The sequence below is a fragment of the Lutra lutra genome, chromosome 1 (genome assembly GCF_902655055.1).
Source record: "Lutra lutra chromosome 1, mLutLut1.2, whole genome shotgun sequence".
NCBI lineage: Eukaryota > Metazoa > Chordata > Mammalia > Carnivora > Mustelidae > Lutra > Lutra lutra.
Window position 1 is genome coordinate 9,044,428 of NC_062278.1, and position 11,815 is coordinate 9,056,242.

The 11,815-nt window shown below is 47.3% G+C and overlaps 1 protein-coding gene across 1 annotated transcript; it reads right to left on the minus strand.

The window, feature by feature from the left end:
• Positions 1-3,007: 3,007 nt before the first annotated feature.
• On the minus strand, positions 3,008-10,180 carry LOC125094716 (carbonyl reductase [NADPH] 3). The gene is made up of 3 exons (XM_047720175.1): positions 9,717-10,180; positions 8,244-8,351; positions 3,008-3,491 (listed from the first exon to the last, which is right to left on the minus strand). The coding sequence occupies exons 1-3, from the start codon at positions 10,003-10,005 to the stop codon at positions 3,055-3,057; spliced, it is 834 nt and encodes a 277-aa protein (XP_047576131.1). The 5' UTR covers positions 10,006-10,180; the 3' UTR covers positions 3,008-3,054.
• Positions 10,181-11,815: the final 1,635 nt, after the last annotated feature.

An 11,815-nucleotide genomic window follows, 5' to 3' on the forward strand; every position in this document is an offset into this window, starting at 1 on the left:
GCCGCATTGAGGGGCACCTGGGTGGCTCAGTGAGTTAAGGCCTCTGCCTTTGGCTCAGGTCATGATCCCAGGATCCTAGTATGTAGCCCCGCATCGGGCTCTCTGCTCAGCAGGGAGCCTGCTTCCTCCTCTCTCTCTCTCTCTCTCTCTCTCTCTCTGCCTACTTTTGATCTCTGCCTGTCAAATAAATAGAATCTTTAAAAAAAAAAAGGGAAAAAAATACGTCACATTGAAATACCATATTTTATTTACCTATTTTATGGAAAAGTTCACACAGAGGCTAAGTGGGGAATCTAATAACCATTTGGCTTACAAAACACTTGGATTTGGGGCGCCTGGTGGTGGCTCAGTGGGTTAAGCCTCTGCCTTCGGCTCAAGTCATGATCTCAGGGTCCTGGGATCGAGCCTCGAATTGGGCTCTCTGCTCAGCAGGGAGCTTGCTTTCTACCCCCTCTCTCTCTCTGCCTGCCTCTCTGCCTACTTGTGCTCTCTCTCTCTGTCAAATAAAAACAAAAACAAAAACAAAAAAACTTGGATTTGATGTATCATCTCCCCTAATTTTTACACCCAGGGAGTTACCCTGGTCTCTAGACTCGTAGTATTGAAGCACTAGTAATATTACTAGAAGTAATATGCCAAGCACTAGGCACCAAGAAAAACCAAGGAACTGCTGTTAGATAATCCTGGATATGATCCTGGCTCTAGTCTCTTAGCTGTGTGATCTTGGACAAGTTAATCAACTCTCCAAGCCTTTTTTCCTTATTTGAAAAATGATATGAATGCCTATCTCAAAGGACACTGTAAGAAATACCTAAAACAACACAGGGAAAATATTAAGCATAACATATGGCCTAGTATGCCATGGTTCTCAACTCTTTTAACTCTTTTTGTTTTTTTTCCTTTTCATTCTAAACGTAGTTCTTTTCTCACTACAGCACACCATGAACCATTTTCATGCACGTGTATTAGATTCTTTTCAGTTGCAAGCAGTAACATAATTCAAAGTAGCTTAAGGAATAGGAATATTTCTTTTAAGGAATATTAAAAGAAATATTCCTTAAAATATTTTTTAAGGAAAATATTTTTTCCTTAAAAAATATATTTTTTAATATTTTTTAAGGGAGCATCTCCTCGAATCTGATCTCAGAAACAGTCTGAGATTAGGGGTGCCACTGCGTGGAGGTGGGACAGTTCCTCTTGGAGCCGCTCTGTAAGTGTGTCTCTTGAAAATTGGTTTCCTCTTTCTCCAGCCACATACTTGGTTCCCTCTGCACCTTAGACAATGTGGGGTGGGGCAGGGCCACTCACAGTAACAGCTCTGAGTGTTCCTGATCCAGTCTAGCTGGTCCTTCTCTTTAGAAGACAGGCCTACAGCTGGAACCGTCAACAGAGTCTAGCAGGGCAAAGTCACCTTGTGGCTGTTGTAGCTCCAAACATGGGAGGAAGCAGTGGGAGGAGGGTGCTGGGCAGTCGGCCCATAAGGGTCGATCTTTCCATAAACGTGAGACCTGCTGTTCTGATCAGCAGCTTACAATTAAGGGTCTTCTAAGCGGGTACACACTGATCCAAAAATGTCAAGGTGATGGTTGGCTAGAGACCAAAAAGGGAGAAGAAATAAAAGGAACTGGCCTGTTCTCCTGTGACTCCATTAGGCAGAACCTGAAAGTACTCCGTGGTCGTGGTGCTACTGCTCATCATTGGCAGGGTTCTGGAAGCTGCCTATGGAGGGAGACCAGAGTATGACAGACATCGAGGAAACATATCAAAAACCATTAAAATGTTTTTAGAGCCAGACAAGAAGTCATTAAAATGTCTTGGGAGCTATGGTCCTAGACAAATATAAGAGCAAACTGGATTTAATCAGGCAAGATAGAGATGGCTAAAGGAAGTGAGATGCATTTTGGGTGGGATTCAGATGTCCCTCCACCCAAAGTGGATGAAGCAGTGAGGTGTGGGTTGTCAGAGCTAAATGACACTTTGCCCCACTGCCATCGGTAGGTTGGAGAGTCCAGAAGCACTTTGCATGCTGTGATAGACCAGAAATAACAGGGTTACCTGCAGAGTCCTGGTTCCCCCAAATAAACCTTGAGCATTTCCATACTGCGCAGCTTCTCAGAAGGAAGATAGTCTTATCCTTTATTTCTGCAATGCTGTCGTCAGGTGATACGACATGATCTTTGTGGTTCTAATCAAGTGACAACATTGCTTTATCTCACGGTGAACTCTCCATCATAACCTTGGTAAATTTGTGGTCTCTTTCCTTTGTAGTTTGTCCGTCATGCACCTGTTGTGTTTCTGTTGTTTGGCTAGCCATTCCTTTTGAGGTCTTCACTTCCTAGCTAACGTTCTTCACAACTATACTTTTCTTTCATAAGATTCTTTAATTTCCAAGTCCTTTTCCTACAGTGTATAACCAGAAGCCAGGAGGCAGATTACAAAACCAATCCCATTTGAAAGCAGTGGATGTGGAGTTGCTTATCATCAGAGACTACAAAAGGGGCTCAGGTAGGCATCCGAAGAGTCACCCTGGGCTGTAGCCCAGAGAGAAGCAGGAATAGGTCAGGGAGAAGGTATCTGTATGTGTCAGAGCAAAGAGATGGTCTGGAAAAAGTTGCCCAGGCAGGAACAATTTGAAAGAAGGTGCAGAGCAACTTTGCAAACCTTTTGGCAACACAGAACGCAAAACCCAAGTGAAAACCCCAGTCCGGGAGAAATCATACCCCAATGGAAAAAAAGACATTCTCCCTGAGTCTTTCAAGCCATACCACTGCATAAGAACCAATGAAAATACGCCCAAATATAATGAAACAGAATGTGATACAAAGTAGGATTGCAGAACTATGGACACGGGATAAATCACATCCTTAGGGAGTTAACAATGCAGAATCATCGAGGGATGGCTGGACCACGGCTGAGGCTTTAACCCACTGAGCCCCCCAGGCGCCCCCCGAGGGAGATTTTAATCGACATTCCCCAAGGACAGAAACAGAAGCAGACTGCAACAGAATTCATTCATTCATTCCGCAAACATTTATTAAGCACCAAAGCAGACCTTCACCAGTTTTGGACGACTCTGTCATGGACTAGCTGGCCATGAGGCTCGGTAGCATCTGGGGGCAACAGGGCCAAGTACACAGGGGTGTCGGCTCCCTCCTCCACCGTCCTGGGGCCATGAGCCCCGCCAATGTCCGTCTTCACCCACCCCGGGCAGCATGCATTCAGCAGAATCCTGTCACCTTTTCTCTTCTCATCCAGACGCCGGGCCAAGATTCTCGATAAGACCGTGACCCCCAGCTTGGACACCCCATAAGCCGAGTTGGGCCAGCCTTCCCTCTCATGCACTTCATTGTTTGTGTCCTCCACAAACTTCTTCATGAGGTCCACCAGGTCCTCCTCCGTGAGCGTCTCACACCGGAACTTCTTCTGTAGATCTGTGCTGCAATTTTCAAGAGCTTTTGAGCCCTCTAAACTACTAACATTCACCACCCTGCCTGAAACAGAACAGTAGAAACACGGAAGCATGTCACACATGAACAATACCCAATGTGTAACTGACTCATACGGCAGGTTTAACTGCCGATATAAAAAAAAAAAAAAGACTCTAGAAGGCACCAGTGGGTTTTGACCTTATTTCATGCTCTCTTCCCCCAAAGGGAAGGATGCATTCCCATCAGCAACAGGGGCTAGAGAGTAGTGATTATTCATCAGGTGAGGAGGAGTAAGTCTGTAGTGAAATCACCAGGTGCTTTTATAAAGACATCCTTCTGCACCCACAAATACTCCAGGTGCCTGTGAGCTTGCTTTCCTTGAGACGGCACCTCACCCTGAGGATTAAAGCTATTTCTTGATTTGCACAGTTTCCTAGGGCCAAGGGTAGCCACCTCTTTATTTCCAAGTACCAGAAATCAGGGTGAGGTAATGCCTTGTCTATCCTTAACGATGGCTACTTTCACACGTGGTGTGGGTTGATTTTCCATCCCAGTTTTGATTTTCATCACTTTTTTTAGCCCATAGCCAAAAAGTAAATATAATGTAATTAATGAGTTAATATTCATAGTAACAACAATTCACAGCTACTAAAGATACCGTTAGGTCTATAAAAAAAAATATGCAGGCCCCAAACTATAAGATAATTTGAAGTATTGGTGGAAATTCCCAAAACCAGAAAATGTGTTAATTTATACAGTTCATCCAACATCAAACACCACCACATTTAGGGAGTTCTTTTCTTACATATTATCTTGAATCCATTTCCTGTGCATCCAACAGGATAATCAGATTTTTTTTAAAGTAGGCTCCATGCCTACTTATGGAGCATGGAGCCCAACATGGGTCTTGACTGAACTCACAACCCTGAGGTCAAGACCTGAGCTGAGATCAAGAGTTGGACACTTAACTGACTGAGCTACCCAGGTGCACCAGGTTAATTGGATTTTATTGCATTTTCTGAGTGGCATTCATTCACCATCTTTAAAAAGATTTTATTTATTTCTCAAAGAGAGAGACAGCACAAGCAGGAGGAGGAGCAGCTGGCAGAGGGAGCAGCAGACTTCCTGCTGAGCAGAGAGCTCGATGTGGGGGGCTTGATCTCAGGACCCACCTGCGCCAAAGGCAGAGACTTAACCGACCGAGCCACCTGGACATCCCAGGTGTGATTGTCTTAAAATCAGATTCACTTCAATAGGTTGGCCCGGAATACTACTACTACTTTGATGACGTGTTCTCCATTACTTTCTTTTTTTTTTTTTAAAGATTTTATTTATTTATTGGACAGAGAGAGATCACAAGTAGGCAGAGAGGCAGACAGAGAGAGAGAGAGAGGAGGAAGCAGGCTCCCCACCAAGGAAAGAGCCCGCCGCGGGGCTCTATCCCAGGACCCCAGGATCATGACCTGAGCCAAAGGCAGAGGCTTTAACCCTCTGAGCCACCCAGGCGCCCCTCTCCATTACTTTCTAAACGACTTTGTTCTTAATCACCTGGCTGCCACAAGGAATTGAATTCAAAAGGAAAAGGAGAAAAGAAACACCAATTACAGAAGCCACTCTGCGCCTTTGGTGGAAATCAAAAGCTTGTAAGGGATGTCCTCTCTGATCTCAGGGACACCTCTGGGAGAGGCCAAGGGGTGACTGTCTCTACAGCCAGATGGTTCCAATCAGCCCTAAGAAAGGCTGCACCCACACCCCCCTTTGCTGAGGGCCGAGGGGGCCCACTGGTCCAGAAACCACCCCTACCCCCCTTCTTAGAAAGAGTGTGCAAGTAGCTCCCCCTAGTGGGAAAACACTTGATTAACTTAGTCCCTCAGAATCTTAAATGAGGAAGAGGGATGACTTTCTTTAAAGATAACGTAACACTAAATAAAATGTGGCTTTTAAGTCAGTTTTGTTTGGGGGGGGAAATGATTCCCTACCAACCAGGAGGCAATAATCCTCAGCTTTTTGCCCTCCAGGTGAACACTGAGTTTTACCGAAAAATCACGAATATTCTCAGTGTGTTGTAAACCAGATTCCTACTTTGGGAGGACTGGTTAAAGCCAGTCATCACTTGCTCTGGGTTGTTGCCTGAGCCTCACCCTCCCCACAGCCACCTTTTATCTTTCAAAAAGGCTTGGTTTGCAATCATTTGGCGTTATGATCCTTCCCTTCCCTGGAACTAATTATCCTGATTTAGTTGAGGGGTGAAGTCAGGAAACCTGAATACTGTTTCCAGCTCTATGACTACCTGTCTGTTCACATCTTTTTTTTTTTTTTTAAGATTTATTTATTTATTTGACAGAGAGAGAGACTGACCACAAGTAGGCAGAGAGGCAGGCAGAGAGAGAAGGGAAGCAGGTTCCCCGCTGCGCAGAGAGGGCTCGATCCCAGGACCCTGAGCTGAAGGCAGAGCCTTAACCCACTGAGCGAGCCAGGCACCCCTTGTGTTCACATCTTTGCGTCTCAGTTTCCTTCTCTGTAAAATGAAGACCCAGGAATGTAAGGTTTCTTTAATAACGTGCAGCTTTCAAATTCTAGGATTCTAAAGCCCCTTGAGGGAAGACTTCAGACACTTGGTAAAAGGCACCCTTGCAATGGAATACTATGCAGCTATAAAAAAAAAAGCTTTCTATCCTGATCTAGAAAGAGTCCCAGATATACTAAGAAAGCAAAGCAGCAAACTTTATACTTAATGTTCTCTTTGTGTAAAAAAGAGAGCAAAAAAAAAAAAAAACTTTAAAAAAAAAAAAAAAGGGGCGCCTGGGTGGCTCAGTGGGTTAAGCCACTGCCTTCGGCTCAGGTCATGATCTCAGAGTCCTGGGATCGAGCCCCACATCAGGCTCTCTGCTCAGCGGGGAGCCTGCTTCCTCCTCTCTCTCTGCCTGCCTCTCTGCCTGCTTGTGATCTCTCTGTCTAATAAATTAAAAAAAAAAAAATCTTAAAAAAAAGAGAGAGCAAAAAAATAAGCATTTAGATTTGCATTAAAAAATTCCACCCTGCGGGCATGCTTGGGTGGCTCCGTCAGTTAAGTGTCCAAGTCTTGGATCTCAGCTCAGTTCTTTATCTCAGGATGATGAGTTCAAGCCCCAAGTTGGGCTCCACGGAGTCTACTTAAAAAAAAAAAAAAAAAAAAGAACAAAACAAACCTCCATCCCCTTGGCCCTGGGCACTCACCATCTCCGTGCACCCGGACCCAAGGCTTTCTTCAGCCAGTACCTGCCACTCTGCCTGTTGAGTGGGAGCTCAACCCACTAGGAAAGGATAAAGGGAATTGCCTGTAGAGCTCGGGGATAGGAACTGAGCAAGTAGGGGCAGGAGTTTGGGTGCAACTCTCACCATGCATCTTTTTAGATTTTTTTGAGATATTTGCATGAGAGATCATCTTTCTTCAAAATGTTAAACTGAGAAAAGCACATTTTTATTATGCAGTTATTTTAATTAAAAATGCATGCATAACAGGAAAAGGAAAGCAATTCTAGACACTGCTCCTTCTAGTCTGACTGGTTGTCTGAGATTTGGAAGCTTTTTTAATGTATTATTTGTTTCAGGCGTACAGGTCTGTGATTCATCAGTCTTATATAATACCCAGTGCTCATTACAACACATACCCTCCCCAATGTCCATCACCCAGTTACCTCACTCCTCTACCCCCGCTCCCCTCCAGCAACCCTCAGTTCGTTTCCTATGATTAAGAGTCGCTTCTGGTTTGTCTCCCTCTCTGGTTTTGTCCTCTTTCATTTTTTTCCTCTCTTCCCCTAGGATCCTCTGCCTTGATTCTTAAGTTCCACCTGTTAGTGAGATCGTATGATAATTGTCCGAGAAAAGCACATTTCTAATAAGAACCACAGAGTTCTTCTTCCTAAGAGTCCCAGTTGCCTTTCTGGGGGAAGGGAGCCCTCAGGGAAGCCTTCTCTGCCCCCGCCACCCGTCCTCAACTACAGTCTGCTCTACTAGACTCAGTGCTCTGTGGTCAGGATTCTCCCTGTCCATGGAGCTTCCCACTGTGTCCCCAGCACCCTGGGTTAGGGTAGACCCTCCAGTATTTGTGGGAAAAGTAATGAAAAAGTCATAAAGGTTATTGACTGAATACTTGGGAGTGTAAGATACTCTGTAATAAACTTCTCTGGGAGGTTCTGCATCAGCTTGAAGAAGTGAAGAAAGGAACATGGGGAAAGTCATAAAAATGCTAAAAAAAAAAAAAAAGAGAGAGAGAGCCTTCCCTCAGGCCCCCAAAGAGACTAGGGTGGCCCCACCACCCTGGGGAGCTGAGAAGGACCCTGAGACTGCTCAGAGGCCAAGAGGCCCCTGGGGACTTCCCTATTATTCTAGGGTTGAATTTGTGACTTGGCACCAAAGAGCTTTGCCATGTACCATATGCCGTTTATTTTTTATTTTTATTTTTTAAAAGATTTTTATTTATTTGTTTGTTTGTTTGACAGACAGAGATCACAAGTAGGCAGAGAGGCAGGCAGAGAGAGAGGGAGGAAGCAGGTTCCCCGAGGAGCAGAAAGCCCGACGTGGGGCTCCATCCCAGGACCCTGGGATCAGGACCCGAGCGGAAGGCAGAGGCTTTAACCCACTGAGCCACCCAGGCGCCCCTACCATATGCCTTTTAAAGCTGAAATGTGCAGGTGAATGCTTAGGAGAAAACAGTGCAGTTTTCTGTGTCCCCCACACAGAGAAATGGCATCCCTAGGTCACTCCTGAAGGACAGCCCCCCGGCCTACTTCTTGTCGAGGGTTACAACGTGACAATCCACGTGGCTGGACTTACCATGAGGTTTTATTATCGGCAGTAATTCGATGCAGACATTTCTTGTGGCAAAAAAGTTTGTCTTCAGCGTTATCTCAGCTTGGATGTAGAAGGGCGTTGGATCATCCGCTTCCAAAAAGAGAAGGAAACAAAGTCACGCTTTACCCCCTGAAATGTACACAACAAGCGCATCTTATCTCTAACTACAAGAAAAACAAGCTAACTTTAAAACGATTTTTAGACCCCTAGGTCGGTAGTTCTCAAAAGTTCAGGCGTGTCTCTGAAGCACCTGCAGGGCGGGTTAAAACACAGAGTTCTGGGCTCCACCCCCCCGGAGTTGGGGATGGAGAAGGTCTGGGGTGGGGCTCCAGAATGCGCTTTTCGAACGCGTTCCCAGGTGATGTGGCAGCTACTGGTCTGGCCCCACTTTGGGAATTCCCGGCTTTCCCGGCCGCTGCTCAATCCTGACCGGGTATGGGACGCACCTCCGGATTCTGTTCAAACGCAAATTGTGATTCAGCAGGTGTGGCAGGAGGCCTTAGCGCAGGTGCCGCTCGTGCACGGCCCACACTGTGGAGGGGGCGGGGGCTTCCAGCCGACTTGTGTTCCTGGAAGAGGAGCAGCCAGCCACCAACCCGTCCACCGGCCGCCGAGGTCTGCTGCAGCAGGGGTCTGCCCCTTCCCGCCGGCGCTCCCAGACAGCCCGCAGGCTGAGCTGGAGGTGCGGATGCACAGCCTCGGTGAGGGGTCAAGGCCGGGGCGGGATTCAATCGAGGCCTCACACTAGTTTTGTTGTCTCTTGGGTGTCTCTTCCCCACTAGGTTGGTAAATGAGGTTGGCCTATTTCTACCCCCAACACAAGGCAGCTCAACTAATTTTCTCAATGGAGCAACAGAGAAAGTAACCTCTTTGACTTTTTTTCCCCCCTCCAAAGATGCTACTTAAAATCCCACTTAAAATGTATGTTTGATGACAAACCTAAATGCCCGGGGGAGGGAACAAGGCTCGCTTCCTTTCTGCCTGAGCCTATCAAAGCTCTCCATTAAACAAAATCTCAAGTCCACTAACGTGCACAGTGCGCGCCCGTCGTGTCTCCGCGATTCATTTCCTGTCCCGAGCAGATGCCTCCGGGCATCTATGAATTCACCCTTTCAAGGAAAGCGAAAGCCCCAAGGGAGCTCGGAGACCCTTCGCAAGGACAGAAAGCTGATGAGCTTAGCAGGGCGTGGCCCCCCTCCCAGGAGGCCGGTTTTCTGGCAAACTTCAACAGCAGACCGCTCGGGGAGGGCCCTGGGCTGCGCCCCGTCCGCCCTGCGCCAAAGCGAACGGCTCCGGCGCCTCCGTGGAAAGCGAACCAGCCGCGCGACGCCAGTGCTGAGAGCGTCCTGAGGAGCCGGCGCTGCGCTCCGCGGTCACTCTAGTAGGCGAGTGGGGGTTGCCTGCGGCTCTCTGCCCCGAACCCGTGGCGCGCCCAGGGACCCACCCGCGACTTACGCTTGAATGCGATGCCCGCGTTGTTGACCAACACGTTGAGGCCCCCGTACTCCTTGCGCAGGAAGTCGCGCAGGGCGCGGATGCTCTGCAGGTCGTCGATGTCCAGCAGGTGGAAGCGGGGACTCAGGCCCTCGGCCTGGAGCTGCTGCACGGCCGCGCGACCCCGCGCCTCGTCCCGCGCCGTGAGCACCACGTCCCCCGAGAACTGCCGGCACAGGTCACGCGCGATCGCGAAGCCGATGCCCTTGTTGGCCCCGGTCACCAGCGCCACGCGGCTGCAGGACGACATGGCCGGGGGAGGCACTCGGAGAGCGGACGGGGCTGTGGGCCACCGGGGAGCGCGCTGCAGAGGCGCGGACACAGAGCAGCCACAGAGCCCTGAGTTCTGGGATTCAGTGCTGCGACTTCTAGAGAACGAGGCCCCAGCCCTTGGTCCCTCCCCTGCGAGGAGTGGCGGTCTGTTCCCGAAGGTTTCGTAACGGCCCGCTCCCGGGCCCGCCCCTTCCCTCGAGCTGCGAGCTCTGGATCCCGCCCCCGAGTCGAGCGGTGGTCTGCGGGCTGGAGCGGTGGTAGCTTTCCCAAAGCCAAAGCGGATGGTGATGAGTCGATGGGTGCTAGAGATGCATTGCATTTGGATCGAAGAAACTATTTTAGGAAAACCCCTAAACGAGAAAAACAAGGGCTGAGTAATTTTCTTGGGCGTGCGCCTACCATCCACAGCAAAATGAAAATGTTTGCCGTTTCCTCAAATGCGATGAAATTATTTAGACACGGTAACTGCTTCTGTGGTCATAGTTCCCTCTTTTTGCTTAAACTCAGGAAAGAATGAGAGAAAAAAGGTCTTATGAGTGGATTCACAGGTGGGGGTAGGGTTCATCTCTGGGTGTGATTCCCAGCGCGCCCCCAAGGGGGAGGGAGTGTTAATGAAGCTCTTGCTGTGTGCCAAGCCTCTTATTGGAATGTTTTTACTTAAACCTTACATAACTCCTGTGGGTGCCAAGTGTCTGAGTTTTAAGTTTGTCCAAGGAGGATGGATATCGATATATTTTTTCCTCCCAGTGAAACCTGTGCATTCACAAAGTTCAAATGAAAATGAATCTCCAGGTGTGTCGAGGTCTGCATAGGCAATTAGGACCCCCCCCTTCTTTAGTGTAATCTGAAGGTGTTTGATTAGTGACGCTTAAATTTTTTGGAGAGCTGGGACCTCATTATGACTCAGCTTTTCTCAGGCGGAGCTGGCTAAGCTGCTTGCCTCTGTCACTTTGACTCCAACCTTCTCCAAATCAACAAGGGCGGTCAGGAAGGTGGGCTCAGGGCTTCAGGGTACCTGGGCGGCTCAGTGGGTTAAGCCTCTGCCTTCAGCAAGTCATGATCTCAGGGTCTTGGAATCAGCCCCGCATGGGCTCTCTGCTCAGCGGGGAGCCTGCTTCCACCTGCCTCTCTGCCTGCTTGTGATCTCTCTTTCTGTCAAATAAATAAATAAAATCTTTAAAAAAAAAAAAAAAAAGCACATGTCCTTTAAAAAAAAAAAAAGGTGGGCTCTTCCTGTGTGGTCCCCTACTGTGGCTCAACCTGCAGTTTTTTCCCCCTCTAAAAATTATTTAGAACTTTATTTTAAAGATGTCGGGCTATTCAGGGTTTCTATTTCTTTTTGAGTGAGGTCAATTTGTGGTTTTCAAAAAATTTGTTTATTTCATTTAAGTGGATTGTTTTGACATGAAGTTGTTCATGATGTGCTCTGACTAGTCCTTTTAATATTGATAGTGATGCCATCTCCCTTATTCCTCATATTGGTCATTTGTGTCTTTCATATTTTTTCTCCTGCTCTGCCTGGGGAAAGGTTTATCGATTTTATGGGTTTTTTTTTCCCTTCTCAGGGAAACATCTTTTGGTTTTACTGATATTTTTCTCTATTTTTTTCCAATTATAATTTTATTCTAACCTTTATTTCCTTTCTTTTGCTCACCTTGGGTTTTGTTTACTTTTTCTAGTTTTTCACCATGGATGCTAAGGTCATTAATTTGAGATCTTCTTTTCTATAGGCGTTAAGGGCTATTAATTTCCCTTTATTTTTATTTATCTTTTTTTGAAAGGGTGGG